The 15,824-nt window shown below is 36.7% G+C and overlaps 3 protein-coding genes across 4 annotated transcripts; 2 read left to right on the top strand and 1 right to left on the bottom strand.

The window, feature by feature from the left end:
- The first annotated feature begins 1,293 nt into the window (after window positions 1–1,293).
- On the top strand, window positions 1,294–5,115 carry LOC111023391 (DCD (Development and Cell Death) domain protein). The gene is made up of 6 exons (XM_022300816.2): window positions 1,294–1,437; window positions 2,466–3,075; window positions 3,384–3,484; window positions 3,862–3,945; window positions 4,053–4,163; window positions 4,745–5,115. Exons 2-6 carry the CDS (start codon window positions 2,505–2,507, stop codon window positions 4,790–4,792), a joined length of 915 nt encoding a protein of 304 aa, XP_022156508.1. The 5' UTR covers window positions 1,294–1,437; window positions 2,466–2,504; the 3' UTR covers window positions 4,793–5,115.
- Window positions 5,116–6,984: 1,869 nt separating this feature from the next.
- Window positions 6,985–14,012, top strand: LOC111023380 (Peptidase family M48 family protein). 2 transcript variants are annotated; one of them, XM_088127628.1, is made up of 11 exons: window positions 6,985–7,290; window positions 8,325–8,382; window positions 8,835–8,902; window positions 9,355–9,534; window positions 9,801–9,897; window positions 10,207–10,316; window positions 10,453–10,586; window positions 10,663–10,845; window positions 11,532–11,711; window positions 12,690–12,907; window positions 13,114–14,012. In XM_088127628.1, exons 1-8 carry the CDS (start codon window positions 7,087–7,089, stop codon window positions 10,796–10,798), a joined length of 987 nt encoding a protein of 328 aa, XP_087983754.1. In that variant the 5' UTR covers window positions 6,985–7,086; the 3' UTR covers window positions 10,799–10,845; window positions 11,532–11,711; window positions 12,690–12,907; window positions 13,114–14,012. The 2 variants fall into 2 exon arrangements, with proteins under 2 accessions (XP_087983754.1, XP_022156498.1); XM_022300806.2 differs by having other exon boundaries at window positions 11,532–12,907.
- Window positions 11,815–13,384, bottom strand: LOC111023379 (Emb:.1 protein, putative (Protein of unknown function, DUF642)). Its single transcript, XM_022300805.2, has 3 exons — window positions 13,247–13,384; window positions 12,636–13,154; window positions 11,815–12,540 (listed from the first exon to the last, which is right to left on the bottom strand). The coding sequence occupies exons 1-3, from the start codon at window positions 13,341–13,343 to the stop codon at window positions 11,963–11,965; spliced, it is 1,194 nt and encodes a 397-aa protein (XP_022156497.1). The 5' UTR covers window positions 13,344–13,384; the 3' UTR covers window positions 11,815–11,962.
- Window positions 14,013–15,824: the final 1,812 nt, after the last annotated feature.

Consider the following 15,824-nt stretch of genomic DNA (forward strand, 5'->3'; position numbering starts at 1 on the left):
TCCTTAGAGTGTCTTCAAAATTCTATATTAAAAAATTATTAAAATACTATTTTGGTTCGTTAACTTTCAAAATGTTAATTTTAGTTGTATACTTTCAACTTTAGCTCATTTTAGTCACAGTACTTTCACAATGTTTATTTTGGCCATCATACTTTTAAAAAGTGACAATTTTAGTCTATATTTACAAAATTTTAACACAGATTCTATACCTAACAAAAATCCTTTAATATCTAATAATGATTACATTTCAATAAATATATTGAGTGTCATATTGTGTTCAAACTATGATAGAAAAATGATAGAAAAATGATATAAAAAATAAAACAAAGATACAAGGACTAAAACGAACATTTTGAAGATATGCGGACTAAAATGAATCAAAGTGGATGACAACCCCTTCGTTTTTCTTTAATAAAATACAGAGACTAAAATGAATATTTTGAAATTACATGGACTAAAAAACTTAAATTACATGACCAAGACAGTATTTAAAAAAAAAAACTATTCCTCTTAATTCGATATTCTCTAGCATGTGTTTGATTGTTTTCTACTCGAGGTGTCTTCAAAATAAATCGCTTTTCTCTTGACTCAATGTTCTCTAACATGTATTTTCCACTTGAAGTGTCTTCAAAATTCAATTTATAAGAAAAAAAAGAAACTATTCACTTGCAAAAATAAAGTTATATGTACTGATCTTACCGCCTGAGATCAAGACACGAAAGAAATAAAGAAATTTGTTAATAAGGCAACAAGAATACCAACAAAGAAGACAACAACACAACTAAAAACCAGGAAATCAACGAAAGAAACACAACATACATCATGAACAAAGCAAAACATAACATAACAACTGATTTATTAAAATAAAACCCAAATAGACACTATCAACAGTCTAATATATAAAGAATACAGATCCTACCAAATAGTAGCACAAACACAAACATCACTCTAAAAAAGATGTAAAATAACTAAAGTTAGACGAGAAACACTCATATGAATCACAAAATTACGTTGTCTCCAAACATGAGATAGAGAGGCAGACCCAAATAAATATGATTCGATTAATCTAACGATGATATCATCCCGTCCCAAACAAATTTACTAAAACATACATTTAAAAGACGGTGTTTTTAATGTCAAACCCATAAGAACAAACCCCCAAATTAGTTGAAACATATTAAATGACATGTGGCTGGAAATCAAGCTTCATTCCTCAATCGACTTACAATTCAAAATTTTGAAAGTAGTGGCAAAATCGTAAATATGGAAACTCCACGAGGTCATTTCCGTCATATCGTGCTTTAAATACCGAAAAGATCCTCCTTCTTTACTCCTCTGTCTTCCCCTGTCGCCCGGCTTCTCAGCCAAGCACATAAAAAGCCCTTCTTTCTCTCTCTCCATCTTCGGATCCCTAAATCTAGGGCTTCTTACTCTGAGGTAAGTCTCCAAATCCACAAATCTCACGCCTCTCTTTTCGTTTCCGCATAGTTTTCAAGTTCTTTCCTTCTCTGTTTACTCGGTGATTTGATTCACTCTTTAACTCCACTTGCTAATTTCGCGTTCAATCGTCTCGGTTTCTTGTTTGTTTTGTGAACTTTGTTATTTGTGTGTTACGTCTTTGATTTGTGTGTCTTGTGTGTTGGATGCTCTGTTGTGTGTCTGGGTGGATTCTTGTGGTTCAGATTTGGATTTGGGTGTTGGGTTTTGTTTAGAAATGCGCCCCCGTGCACGGTAAAGATTTCGCATTTCCACCCACTATGTTCTTTGTTCTGAAGGGAGTCTGGAAATGTGTGAAGAAATGAGTAACGCGATTCGCTTGACTCTACTGAATTCATGTTTACCACCGCATCTTCATTGTTTTGGACTTGTGCGATGAGTTTGAATTGTGAATTGGAGGTGGGGTTTTGACTTTTTTTGTTTTTCTGAGATGAACTTTTTGATTTCGGTAGGTTGAAGTGGAGAAGTTTTGATCTGTGTTCCTTGAAATGTGTTTCATTTCAAGCTAATATCAATTCACGGGAATTTCTGCCTTTTGTTAGGCATCGTTTTCATTTTTCGAAAGTGGTATTGGAATTGAACTTCTGGGAGCACACATGTGTTTCTGGAGCTACGGAGTTTCATGGGATTCATTTTGCTTCAAGATTAATTTGGAGAAATGGTTCGATTTACTTTTTTGAATGAAAATTTCTTGTTCTGTATTAAGGGAATTTTCAGTGGACACGCTTCCATAATCTACCAGAGTAATTTTTTAAAACCAATTTGCCATAATAATAACAAACCAATTTAAATGAAAAATTCTTGAACTTCCATCACGTTTGACTTTTTTAACACCAAAACTTTTAATTTTTCTTGATTGATTGCTTATCCTTTAATTACAAGTAATCAACTTTATCTGTCATGGCCCCCCCACCTCTCGGATGATAAGAATGAACTTATTTTTCTTTTCCTCACTATTATTTCTCCAGGGATCTTCATTCATCTTTATCACAATCAAGTGCTGCAAGATGGACGGTTCATATAGCTTTTGGCAATTGGGAGATGAGCTTCGAGGTCAGACAAAAGTCTCTGAGGATCATAAATGGTTATGGGCTGCATCTAAACTGGCTGAGCAGACAAGATTGAAGGGGGACCGCCTGAATAATCTTGATTTTTCAAAGGGCTCTCTTGATGCCAGGCCAAGGGAAAAGTTTGGTTTTCAGGAAGATAACAAATTTGAGAGCTTCAACTTCAACATGTTGAACTTGGATTCAAAAATGACTGATACCGTTAACAAAAGTTCAATGAGGAGTGGAATTTACAACATGAGTGCCGTGTATGGCAAAAACAATACCAATCTTGCAGGAAACCTACCTGGTACCAAGTACAGTGGCAATGACTATGTCAACAAAGATATTACCAATTACAGCAGTGCCAACAATAACGTTGGTGAAAATGCTAACTCAATCAATGCGATTGACAAAAGATTCAAGACATTGCCAGCGACAGAGACACTCCCCAGAAATGAAGTGCTTGGTGGATACATCTTTGTCTGTAACAATGATACTATGCAGGAAGATTTAAAGAGACAGCTTTTCGGTAATTGTTCTTTTAACCTGTTTAATTTTCTTCTGGCCTCTCGGATACAGCATGTAGGAATAAATAGTTCCCAAACTTTTTATGTTAGCTGTGTATCTCATATTTGCATATCATTAACTGTATGCTTATCAAGATGAACTGTTTGAACTATTGTGCTAAATTACCAATAAGAATTCTAGTATGTTTCACTCTGTTAACATCAAAGTTACAACTGGAACTTTATGTTCAAGCTTGTAATACATTGTGGCAAGGTTACTGGAAATAGTTAGCAGCGATCTCATATGCTTTATTCCTTTTGTGATTTGTAGGTTTGCCCCCGAGGTATAGGGATTCAGTGCGTGCAATAACACCAGGCTTGCCTCTGTTTCTCTATAACTACACCACCCATCAGTTACACGGCATTTTTGAGGTATGTTATTTTTTTTAGGTACCTAATTTTCCATTTAGTTTCATCATGTTTAACATCTTCTCATAGTCTAGGTTTTGTATACAATATTTGGAGTTCATAATAATATGAGATAACCGATAAGGAACATACCAATAGTTGTATGATAGGTGTTGGATGTTAATCATTAACTCTACATCGTGCTCTTAATTTCAATGAAGTTATAGATGTCACCAATATGTCATTTTTGTAATGGAAAATTGTTAATTTAAGTATTTTTGGATATTGATTCTCATTCAAGGGAAAAGTGAAGTCTTGTGTAAAGTTTGTTTCTTTTCAGAGGTAGTCGTACTTGGACTTGAATTCTGCTGCTTATTTTGGCTTACGATTGGATATTGCAGGCAGCAAGTTTTGGGGGTTCCAACATTGATCCAACTGCTTGGGAAGACAAGAAATGTAAGGGCGAATCCAGGTTTCCTGCTCAGGTAGAGTCTCGTCTGAAATATATTCTATTTCACATGGTTTAAACTTCAAGCTGTACGTAGGAGGTTTATAATTTGCTTATAGAAGTTCTTTGTTTTGCGATTAATAGGTTAAGATCCGCATTAGGAAGCTCTGCAGGGCATTAGAAGAAGACTCCTTCAGGCCAGTCTTGCACCACTATGACGGTCCAAAATTCCGCCTCGAACTATCAATTCCTGAGGTACTGCAGCAAACTTGTTCTCCAATCACTTCCTTCACCATTCTTACCCCCAGTTGTTAAGTTTCTTCCCCACTCCTCTCCCCCTCCTCCCCATGGTTTTCAAATATTTACTTGAGGAGAAGAGTTTAGTTAACGTGATCATGTTGGACACTTCGACACTTGAACACTTATCACACATCACACACGTATCTGACACTTGTTAACTTAATAGATGTGTGTCATAGTTGTACAAAGTGAATACGAATCTGACAAGCACGCATCAAATACTTGTTAAGCGTAGGAAATAGATATAAATAGTAATATAGGACATAATTATAAAACTCGAAAGCAAAATACATCAAACTCATTATTTTAAGCATAAAAACAAATAAGTTTATTGACTTTGACTTTCCTTCATGTATAAAAATGATGCATACTTAAAAAAAAAAAACTGTATGTTTTTAATAAATGCGTCCTTGCCATGTTCGTGCCCTAGATTTTTAGAAAATAATGTGTGACTGTGTCTGTGTCGTGTTGTATCTATTATCTCGTGTCCGTATCCATGCCTCTCACTCTGTAAATTATGTTCGGTGGTGGTGCAGACATTGGATCTTCTAGACCTCTGTGAGCAGGCAGGTTCTGCATCATAAGCAACAATGGTGGGCTGACATAAAATGGGGGAATGAAGAGGGAGGGCTCAATGGTGTTCCTGTCAGCTGAGGCTAAGACACAGATTTTCCAAAGAGCGCAAGCTTAGGATGAGTCTGATCAGTGGAGGCTGAAGCCAAAATAAGTGGTAAAAAGGAAACTTGTATCTTCTTCTTGTATTACTATTGTTTGTTGTATTGTATCAGACAAAGTGAGTGAGTAGATAATGTAATAGTGAATGATAGAGAGAGAGCTATATATATATATATATATATGAGGAAAAAAATGCAGCCTTAATTTAAGGCTTGTGTGTTTCTTTTTCTTATTGAGACTTGTTGTAGGTAAATGGATTGGAGCAACACGAGGCATTGTGTGGTCTTTCTTTTTTTGCTTAATTTTGATAAAGGTAAAGTGAGTTGAGTAGATTTTGGAATTTTGGATAAAAGTTGTGATGTCAAGCAAATGATCATTTGGTTATCTATTTCCTTTCACTGTAAAAGAAGATGTAGATTCATATCATATTCTTTAGGATTAAATTCTAATTTTGTATGAGCTTTTGATTGTTTGTTTCATTTTGGTCTTTTAACTTCTGAAATAAATGTCCAAATTTTAGTGATTTGTAGGAACTAAAATACAATACGTGATTTATTAGACAGCTTTTATAGATTATGGAATTAGTAAACATAAATCTTAATTAAGGATCGAATTTGTAATTTAATCTCATTTGTATTTGATTAAACGTGTTCTGACTTCTAATGGTTTTTTGGTGTTTTATCGATTTTGTTCTTATCGTTTAAAAGTTTTGAATTTGGTTCTCTCTTTTTTAAGGTTAAAATTTATTGATGAGATACTCACATCTCAAGTTGGAGAAATTTAGAGAGAATTTTTTTTAGTACAGCAAGTATTTGAATATTTGAACCTTAGACTTCAAAATAAGGGCTTGGCTTAATTCTACTCTGGATAAAGGATATAATTGAAAGAAGTATTAGAATATAAGGATCAAAATTAAAACTTTTTAAATAATAGCGATTAAATTGAAAAATATCAAGATTAAAACACTATTTTGATTGATGCATTTTTAGTTTTGGGTTGTTTTTGTTTCTATACTTCCAACTTTGACTTATTTTAATCTTTATGTAAAGTATTCGATGTAGTCATTGTACTTTTAAAAAATAACCATTTTGATTAGGAGTGTTAAAAAAAACCGACAACCCGAACAATCCAATCCAAACCGGGTTTGGGTTGGGTTACAAAATTTTCGTTTTGATTGGATTGGTTTTTTTCTCAACCCGATTTTTCGGTTCGGTTCGCGGGTTGAAAAATTATTTGATCGGTTCAACCCGAACCGAACCTTATATTAAATTAAAAAAATTTTCTCCCTCCCTCCCTCATCTCTCTTACACCCTCATCTTCTCCTCCATTCGTGATTTCGTTCAGAAAGTCCTTCAGAGAAACCCATCGCTTCGAGTTTCGTATTTCGGTGGAAGAACATCGTGAAGGCGAGCAACAACTGAAACTTTTCTTCTTCATTCTTCTCCATCGTTTTCTCCTCTTCTGCGAATCATTCACCAAAAAGTCCACTGTATCCTAATCTCCATTGTCGTTTTCTGTCCATTGTGCCGGCGTAGTGACATAGCTCTAGCAACCCTCAGATCTCTCCGTCTCACAAACTCTACCATAATTTCTCCTTCTGATCATCTCTCTTCCCCCGACCCAACCTGAAAATATAAGGGTTAGGTTGGAACCTATTTTTGATTCCATCGGTACCTAAATTGACCAATCCGAAAATTCGGATTGGTCCAAAAAAACCCCTCAACCCAATTCAATCCAACCGGTCTCTATTTTCAAACTTTTAACATAAATTCCATGCATATTTGATATAAAATCATTGTTATTGTTATATTTTAATAAATATATCAGTGTAATTACTCTAAAAAAAATATATTGAATATAATGTCGTGCTAAAATTATAATAGATAGAAAAAATAAGATTAAAAAGAAAATCGAAAAATTAAAATGATTATTTTTCAAAGATAGAAGGACAATCTAAGAACTAAAATGAAGTGCAAGAAAGAAAATAGTATTTTAATCAAATAACAAATGTATCGAGTTTAACGGACGTTGGTGGCCGCCATCAACGGTCAACGGAAAACGAAATGGCGCCAAACGTTCGCCATAAGTACGGGCAGTGGCCGTGAAGCCAAAAAATATCAGGCCCTTCTCCCTTAATCAATCCTCTCCAACTACAAATTTCAGATCTCCGATTTCTGGTTTACGCTTCTCTCTCTCTGATTCCATGGCTTCCCTTCCCTTTTCTTCTCTCTGCCTCACTAGAAATCCTTCCCCCTGCGGAATCGGATTTGGAGCGCCGCACAGATTTGATTTTACTGCCTTCGGATCGCCGGTGAGTAAGAGAAATCGGTATCCTGTTTGCAGAGCTGCGTCCCTGGCCTTCCGCGACCTCGATGCCGATGATTTCCGCCATCCTCTCGACAAGCAGGTTCAGTTTCTTCAGTTCAGGAATTTTGTTCGGTGTTTAGCTTTCTTGTTATTGTATTTCACGACTTCATGGTTTCTGAGATTGATAAAATACTGATTCTCCGTTATTGATTGTTGAAGTATATTCAACGATAATTGTCTAATGAAGAATCTGATATCGACTTACTGTTTTTAGATACAGCCAGGACATTATATTTCTCATGCTTCCCGTAATCTCCCAAGTAAAAACTGTTTATGGAATATAAGGCCTAGGTTTGGTTTTTTGTATTTTTATATATGAAGAGGAAAAATGAAATAGAGAAATGAAGAGAAGAAATGGGAGAAATTGGCGGGGAGAGGGAGAGTTACAATGGAAGGATATGAGGAGATAGAACTCAACCAACAAATTTTAGCTCTTCTAAGAGAAGGAACTTTTACTAACCAGTTGACACGTTTTATTTTCATCTGACGACCAGTATTGTAAACAAAATTTTATGATCTGTCTTCATTTATTGTGATGGTTATGTTTAAAGCGTGGCCGTATACAGAATTCTGAGGAATATACCACGTCCGAGCATTAAATTATCCTAATGTAAACTAAGATGAATATAATCGTTGCAATTCATTTTCTCACCCTCACCTTACATATGAACTTGAATATTACTTTTGATGTATGAGGCTTGCCGAGTGGGCTAGTAGTTTAAAATGAGGAGAAAATGACATGGTAGGAATTTGAACTTGGATCCTATGGTGTGGTACCATTTAAATCACCATTGAACCAAAAAATTTAAGCTGTAGAGCTAGATTGAGTTCTTTTCAATTCATTCTTTTAGTTAGGAAAGATTCCTCGTAACCGTAGGGGAGTCAAGTGTCTTTTTGGATAATGATTCAACAATATACCATATTCATGTCTCTCTATTTTTTTGTAGAGGTCGAACTAAATCATCTTAAGAAAGTCTAAGGTGAAAGCAACTAACTGTAATAGTTTTTATTTTTCAAAAATATCATTCTGGGTCAGATACCTCGTCTTAAGTCAAGAATTGTTCTTTCATGCAGAACACAATGATTTTGCGGGCGATTCCAGGGTTGAGCGAGCTCGGGAAGGTTTTATTGGGTAAGAGAGCTGATGAATTTCCAGATTGATTCTGAAGTGTCCAATCGATTTGCACATGCCTATAGAAAAAACCAGTCATGCTTGCTGAATTTCCAGCTTGAGAATACGAATTTTATGGCTGGGGCATGACTGAGTTGTTGCAAGTTGGAGTTAATCTTGTGAATGTTTTCCAGTTAATGAACTTACTAAAGAGCTTTAGCAAACATGATCTGCAACTAGATTATTGTTGTTCTCATCTGGATGCTCAAATCATTAAAGACAGTGGATCCTAACCTTCTACATAAACATGTTCTATGTATGAGGTCTCGTTAACATAAATTATTCATTCCTTTTCTATTTCTTTTAGACATTACATATTTCAAATAATTACTTGCATATCTGGTTTTGCCACCCTTCGGCTACATACTGCTTATAACTTTCTGTTTAATGGCACTGTTGTTTTGTCATTGCAGGAACCGTGACTGAGCAAGTCATGCTTCTTGAGAACATAGGAACATCAATTCTTGTTTCTGAAAATCAGGTTTTTCAACCAAAGAAATCCATTATGACTCTCTGTTTTTTTTTCCTTGTTAAGATTTGCTTAATTAGAAATGGATTATTTTCCCCTTATTTACCCCTAAGTTTCTTTTAATAAGAAATGCACCAAGACGAGAGACTAGTTAAAGTAGTATCTGCTAAATAAATTACACGTGAAGTTTATGCATCTTTCCACTTACTGATCTTAAATACGTCTAATAGCTCTTCTAACTCTACTTTCTCACTTGGATAAATTATGTGAGTGCATTTAAATTTATGGATCTGGGTGTCTAGGATTTCTATTCAAATATGCAAAAAAAAATTGCTTCTCCCAGAAAATCCTTGGAGTTAATATGGACATTCGATGATGAGCATTTGTCGTTCCTTGTGAACATGACGTGATTAAGCATTAAAATTTTATAGTTAATGTTTAGCAAATGCTTCTTCCATTTTCAGCTTTCAAATCTTCATCAATTGATGATTGAGGCTGCCAAAGTACTGAATGTTGACGCTCCAGATCTATATGTCCGACAAAGTCCTGTACCAAATGCTTATACTTTAGCCATAAGTGGTAAAAAGCCGTTTGTTGTTGTCCATACTGGCCTAGTGGAGCTTCTTACAGGAAAAGAACTGCAGGTCTGCAATTGTTTTCTGCTGTAATTACATTAATAGGCACCCATCCTACCAGGGTTATGCAAATTGATGCAGTCTTGGGTTGCTGAATCAATTTGTAGCTTCAGTTTTTTATGCAAAAAACATATAGAATGCTTAGCACATATATCATTGATCAAGTACATGGCCATGCCATAACTTGGAACTCAAGTATATTTTTATTTATTATTTCATTTGTGCATGATGCTATCTTTCACAAGACGTAATGTTCTATCACTTGAAATATTCAGGCTGTTTTGGCTCATGAATTGGGTCATCTAAAATGTGATCATGGTGTGTGGCTTACATTTGCAAATATTCTTACCCTGGGGGCTTACTCTGTACCTGGTAAGTATTTAAATGACGGTCTGATTAGCATAATGTAATTATTGTGGCTAATTTGTTGCTCATTTCTTTTGGAGAATGAAGGAGCAGTTAATATTAAGAATTAATGAAGCATTCTAGTTTTAAAAGGCAAAGTTATTAAGGGCATTGTTCGTGTGCAAGTAAGAATTGATGGCATGAAAGGATCATTTTGCTCCATGGTTACCACAAAGATTATGATGTGATAATTTAACGAAAGAAAAATTCAGGGAATAAGTAGGCTCAGGCTAGAAGTTTTTGTGTTACTTAAATTTCAATGATTATGTTTTGTAGGGCTTGGTGGTTTCTTAGCACAGAACTTAGAAGAACAGCTATTCCGTTGGCTTCGAGCAGCAGAGCTAACTTGTGATCGTGCTGCCCTTCTTGTTGCTCAAGATTCTAAAGTACAAAATATATTTAACTTGAAGCCTCCCAGTTCTTCTCTCTCTCTCTCTCTCTCTCTCCCTCCTCTATCTGTCGATGAAATTTTTTTGAACTTCTTTTCTCATCTATTTGATTACTCATTTGCTCCAACAAGAGGTGGTCATCTCCGTTCTGATGAAATTAGCTGGGGGCTGTCCATCCATAGCTGATCAACTGAATGTGGATGCTTTTTTGGAGCAAGCTCGCTCTTATGACAAAGCTTCTTCAAGCCCTATAGGATGGTATATAAGGTAACTAGCTAGTGAAACGCATAAAATATTAAGTTGTCTCAGTCGATGTGCTCGTCTAACTGATTCTATTTTACAGAAATGCGCAAACAAGACAACTCTCGCATCCTCTGCCTGTTTTACGAGCTCGTGAGATCGATGACTGGTCAAAAAGTCAAGAATATAAAAATATCTTGAAACGCGGAACAAAGATCAATTTTGTTGATACAGCTTAGTTGCCTTGTGTACAGAATCAGAATTATTAACAGTTAACCTTTATACGGTTAGTATTCTGAGTTTTTTTATATCCTTTTGTCCTGTGACTCGATAACCTTAAACATCAATAGGATCACATTACCATGACTTATACTCATCATATATATTTTTATCTAATCCACATTAGCATGACCTTGGGTCCTTGATAACCCTTTTTTTTCAATAGGAAACAACATATTTCATTGATATGATGAAATACACTAAAGAAAGACCTTGCTAACCTTAACATCAATATGATCACATTAACATGAAAAGAAAATATCATTAAATAGGTCACCTGTTACAACAGGTGCTTTGTTAATAGAACGATGGATTATTCTGTAAGTTCTATTGTGGATGCATGTTAACTTTGCAGATTCTACATTAGGTGCCCGATTCTCCCTTTTCATTGTCGTGTCCAAGGCTAAAAGATGTGAAAACCAGCAGAGAACAGAATGAACCGTTGTTACTACTTTGAAATTTAGGATGTTATCATTTGTTATGGACATGAGAGGATATTTTGTACTAGAATGCCATCTGCATGCTAAAAAGTAAAAACTATTGTTATGTTATATCCATTTTATTGGTTGGCTTGATACTTTCGGTGGTGTCACATATTTTCTCTATGGAATCAATACTTCCAAGTCCTCATAGTTATACAGGACTATGATCATTTCTATTGTCCAGTGTTTCATTATTTTGCTTGCTTTACAGGTCAGAAAAATGCTGATAAAATGACGATGTATGAAAAGCTCTCCACCTTTGATGGTTGTGTTCCAAACTTCCTAAATATAGGTTCTGTTGTAGACATATATCCGAGTCACATTTACAGCGGAATTCAGTTATATCATTACATGAAGCAGCATTTTCAGAATGTACATCGAGGCAGAAGTGGTATATAAATCTACATTGCTTCCAGTTCGGTACAACATTATACCCGGTCTAGGATATGAAGTTATAACAATCTAAATGTACTGTATTGCAACAATCATTATGGTTCTATAAAATGTATTTTTCGTCTTAGATTTATTAAAAAATTTGCTGGATATTGTTCTAAGTACTTCTCAAAGAAGAAAGGTACTACAATGATATAGGCTTTCTAATTTGTCAAATTTAGAATTCCTGGACACTATCCTTCCTCAGGCTCAGAGCAAATAGAGAATTGTAACTAAACACAGAGGAACCAAACTCTTCCAGGGCATTAAGATTCTGAGCCCATGAGAAACACGCAAGATTACATCATCTATGACTGGACCACAGAAGTCTCCATCTTTTGTTTGGGTAGTAGTGTAGCTAAGGAAAGTGATTGTATTAACATCAGGAATTGCATTGAATGTCATGGAGAATTTTACAGCCGAACCTGTCCCATTGCTCTCCAATGTGAAATTCCGAGACGTCGATCCAGCTTGAGCACCAACAAGAAATTTGGCTGCGCACGAATCATTGGCGTCGCCCAGAGTGAAATCCAAGGTATATGAAGAACCTGCCTGGAGTTTTGCTGCTGCTTGAACTCCAGATGAAACCCCTGATATCATCTCCACAGCAGCATTGCCTTGTGGAACAAAGAAGTGTTTTGAATCTATGTATCTGACTGTCCCCAGCACAATCCACTGTATTAGTGGTGAAAAGAGAGGAGTTGGAGCTGAATCAAGTAGAACTCCTCCTGCAGTGTTTTCGAGAAAATCTGGGCCGAATTCGAATCCTCCATTGACTACTAAGTTGTCTGCATTAGTAGAGAGTAGCACAAGGATTACAAAATATCTGTCTTAATTGAAAACTTTTTGATTTTACAATTTGAGGATCTTAGAATTTACTTACCATTGTCTGGCATCACTATACCCATTGTCTTGAGATGAAGTGAGTCAATTGCAGGCCAACAGGTTGAAGTTGAAGTAGAGTCATTTGCTAGGCTTCCAATTTCAAGGTTTATAGACTCTCTATCTCCCCAGCTGCCCAGATAGAGGCCATAGACCTTCCATGGCTCCTTCCAATAGCGGTGGTTCAAGGTAAAGATCGCATCAGAATCTGGTGCAGAGACTTCTAATGGAGCAGTAGCTGAACAATTCTGACCGCCTGGGGCTAGCGCGAAGGTCAGTATGTAATTCAAGTAGTCTGCATCGGCTGTAAAAGTCTGGTTTATTTTTCCATCTTCACCCAATAATATGGCATGTCCTTTGTCTGGCAATGAGATGTTTTTTCCAACTGTTATGTATTCAACCCCTCCCTGAAATGTCCATCCTGGGATTGTGTTGTTTTTGTTCAGCACCACTGATGTTGAGTTCAAATTCTTCGGCAGGTTTGATGGTGGAGATTCGAAATCTGAATTCTTCACAAGTTCTGAAGATCAACAGATAACGTTAGAGGTTAGATGAGACAATATCATACTACTGTGAACATACGGAGAGTAGAAAGTAGCGGGTAATGTTTACCTCTGGACGTTACTCCGGTGGAGAGGAGGAGGAGGAGGAGTATTTCCGGCAGCCACGTGGATTGCTTGGAGGAAGAAGAAGGGAAGGAGAAGGTCATTGTAACGTGGAGAGAAGGTAAGAGTTTGACTTTGAAGTTTCCAATACAAACAGGAAACAGCTAGTGGAGAGTGGAGTGGCAGTGGGTATTAATGAATGTGAAGTATTGTAAAGTATATGTATGACCAACCATGTGCTGCGCTTCTCCAGTTGGCCATTCAAGTGGTCATAAGATTCCTATTGGACCAAGGGATGGGAAGGAGAAAGGAAACTTCTCTTTTGCGAATAAAGAAGAAGATTACCAGAAATAGAGCATCAGAGATTTTGGAATTATTTTTGGCTTATTGTCATGTCTTTCACACCGTCTTCAATTATTTGCAGCTGGAGCAATGAATATTCCAAGGATGAAAGAGATTTTATACAGCTGTGACTGGAAATTCACAGCTCTGCTGAGATGTATTAGTGATCCATGTAGGCACACACGTGGACTAGGTATCTTGTCCAAGTCAAGGAACTTACTCAGAATAGTCTTGACAAATGATGATTGAGACGATATTCTACATTTTAGACCAGGAAACACTTCGTTTCTATTTCAATTGTAGGTGTGACCAACTTGCTATTATAGATATGGTAGAAATAAGTAATAGAAAAAGATCTTCATTATTAAGAGCTCGTTAGGCGTAAATCAATTGTAAATCACCGTTGGTAAATATCAGTTTATCTTAGCATTCGCTGGTCCTCGAGTAAAAGCTTCAACAATCGGTTGACCAAGGTCGATTAACTATTGGCATTTCTCTCATCTTCAACAATGATTATGAGTGAAAGTCGGTCGAGATTGATTGGAGGGAAGATCAAATTGATTTTGATGTCAATACATTGTAAGTCAATGAGCTTTTTTTCTCTAGTAAATCGACGGACTAGTCATTAGAGAAACCACTAGATCTGTTGTGATCTCGGATAGTTGAATTTTTTAAAGGATGGTAACAACTAATTCGCTATGAATTTCTACTCTTCCAAACTTCAAGACTTCTCCCAATGTCTCGTGTACATGTGCTAAAATTTGACAGTAGAACTATATTAGATTGAGCTTATTTATTGTCAGTCACACCAAAATCAGTCTTATTTAATAATGATGATACATCTACTAATAATAAACAATTAGTTATAAAAAAGTACCTGTTGATGCGTGGATTTCGGTCCTCCGGTTTACTCTCGGGTTTCTAACCCACTTGGCTTTTGCCAATGGCCTTTATACCCTGAGTTTAGTCGGTACCCTTAGGTTTCTAACATATTTGGCTTCTGCCGGTTTTTAACCCCCAGTTAAATCAACACCCTCGGGTTTTTAACCTATTTTGGCTTTTGCCATATGATTTTCTACCCGTGGGTTTCGTTGATCGGTTAGGCTTGCCTGTTTTCTGTTTTAACCTTGCTGGGCCCGTACGCATGCCTTTCTCAGCACCTCGGGATTCTTTTCCCTGGTTTCACTGATTGGCTTTCAATTTATCGGCCTGCTTCTAGGTCCGTCCCAATTTTGAGTTCCTTGATTGGTCGTAGATATGTAGATGTTCAGGTCGTAGATATGTAGATATTTATATGATGCCCCCTGCTTGAGAAATTTATTTCAGAATGAACATAAGAACTCAAGTATCACGTCGAACGTCGAATACTTTATTAGTAGGAAAATCGTCCTGTCGAAGATTTGGTTACAATAAGCTTAGTTGGTCCAAATAATGGAGAAACATAAAAATGTCCAGAAATATGTCGAACTAGTGGTAGTATCTTTTGAGGTGTTGGGCGTGCCACGGGTGTAGTAAGGCCTTCCCCCGCTGGTCTTCTAAAGCATAAGTGCCTATTCGCACCACTTTAGTGACTTTGTATGGGCCCTCCCATGTTGGCCCGAGCGCACCGCTAGTTGAATCTTTTGTATTGGGCATAACCTTTCTTAACACTAGATCACCTTCTCTAAAGTCATGTTGCTTGACCTTCGAGTTGTAGTATCGAGCTATTCGATTTTTGTATTCAGCCGTTCGTAGTCGTGCTGTTTCTCGATGTTCTTCTAATAGGTCGAGGTTGAGCTTTACGGATTCGTTGTTGTCAAGTAGAGTGAACTGCTCTACCCTTGGGGAGGGGAGTCCGATCTCGACTGGCACTACTGCCTCAGAGCCAAATGATAATGAAAATGGCGTTTCTCCTGTCGAAGTACAAGGTGTCGTTCTGTATGCCCATAATGCGTTGGGAAGTTCCTCTGCCCACAACCATTTGAGCTTTTCTAATCTGGTCTTCAGAGTTCTTTTGATAATTTTGTTGACTGCTTCAACCTGCCCATTAGCCTGCGGATGTGCTGGCGAGGAACAAATGTGCTTAATGCCCAACTCCCTGCAAAATTCTCGAAAGGCAGCATTGTCGAACTGCTTCTCATTATCACTGATAATGGCGTAGGGTATTCCGAAGCGGCAAATTATGTTCTTCCAGATGAAGTCGGTGACCTTTTTCTCTGTAATTGTCGCTAGGGCTTTGGCTTCGGCCCACTTAGTAAAATAGT

Source organism: Momordica charantia (genome assembly GCF_013281855.1).
Source record: "Momordica charantia cultivar OHB3-1 chromosome 8 unlocalized genomic scaffold, Mcharantia_2.0 BLBB01000008.1, whole genome shotgun sequence".
NCBI lineage: Eukaryota > Viridiplantae > Streptophyta > Magnoliopsida > Cucurbitales > Cucurbitaceae > Momordica > Momordica charantia.

Coding starts and splice junctions, on each gene's coding strand:
- LOC111023391 (XM_022300816.2), top strand. CDS start 2,505: ATGGACGGTTCATATAGCTTTTGGCAATTGGGAGATGAGCTTCGAGGT. Junction 3,485..3,861: donor AGTTACACGGCATTTTTGAG/GTATGTTATTTT, acceptor TGGATATTGCAG/GCAGCAAGTTTTGGGGGTTC. Junction 4,164..4,744: donor TCGAACTATCAATTCCTGAG/GTACTGCAGCAA, acceptor GTGGTGGTGCAG/ACATTGGATCTTCTAGACCT.
- LOC111023380 (XM_022300806.2), top strand. CDS start 7,087: ATGGCTTCCCTTCCCTTTTCTTCTCTCTGCCTCACTAGAAATCCTTCC. Junction 9,535..9,800: donor TTACAGGAAAAGAACTGCAG/GTCTGCAATTGT, acceptor TGAAATATTCAG/GCTGTTTTGGCTCATGAATT. Junction 9,898..10,206: donor GGGGGCTTACTCTGTACCTG/GTAAGTATTTAA, acceptor TATGTTTTGTAG/GGCTTGGTGGTTTCTTAGCA.
- LOC111023379 (XM_022300805.2), bottom strand. CDS start 13,343: ATGACCTTCTCCTTCCCTTCTTCTTCCTCCAAGCAATCCACGTGGCTG. Junction 13,155..13,246: donor CACCGGAGTAACGTCCAGAG/GTAAACATTACC, acceptor GTTGATCTTCAG/AACTTGTGAAGAATTCAGAT. Junction 12,541..12,635: donor TATAGTGATGCCAGACAATG/GTAAGTAAATTC, acceptor CTACTAATGCAG/ACAACTTAGTAGTCAATGGA.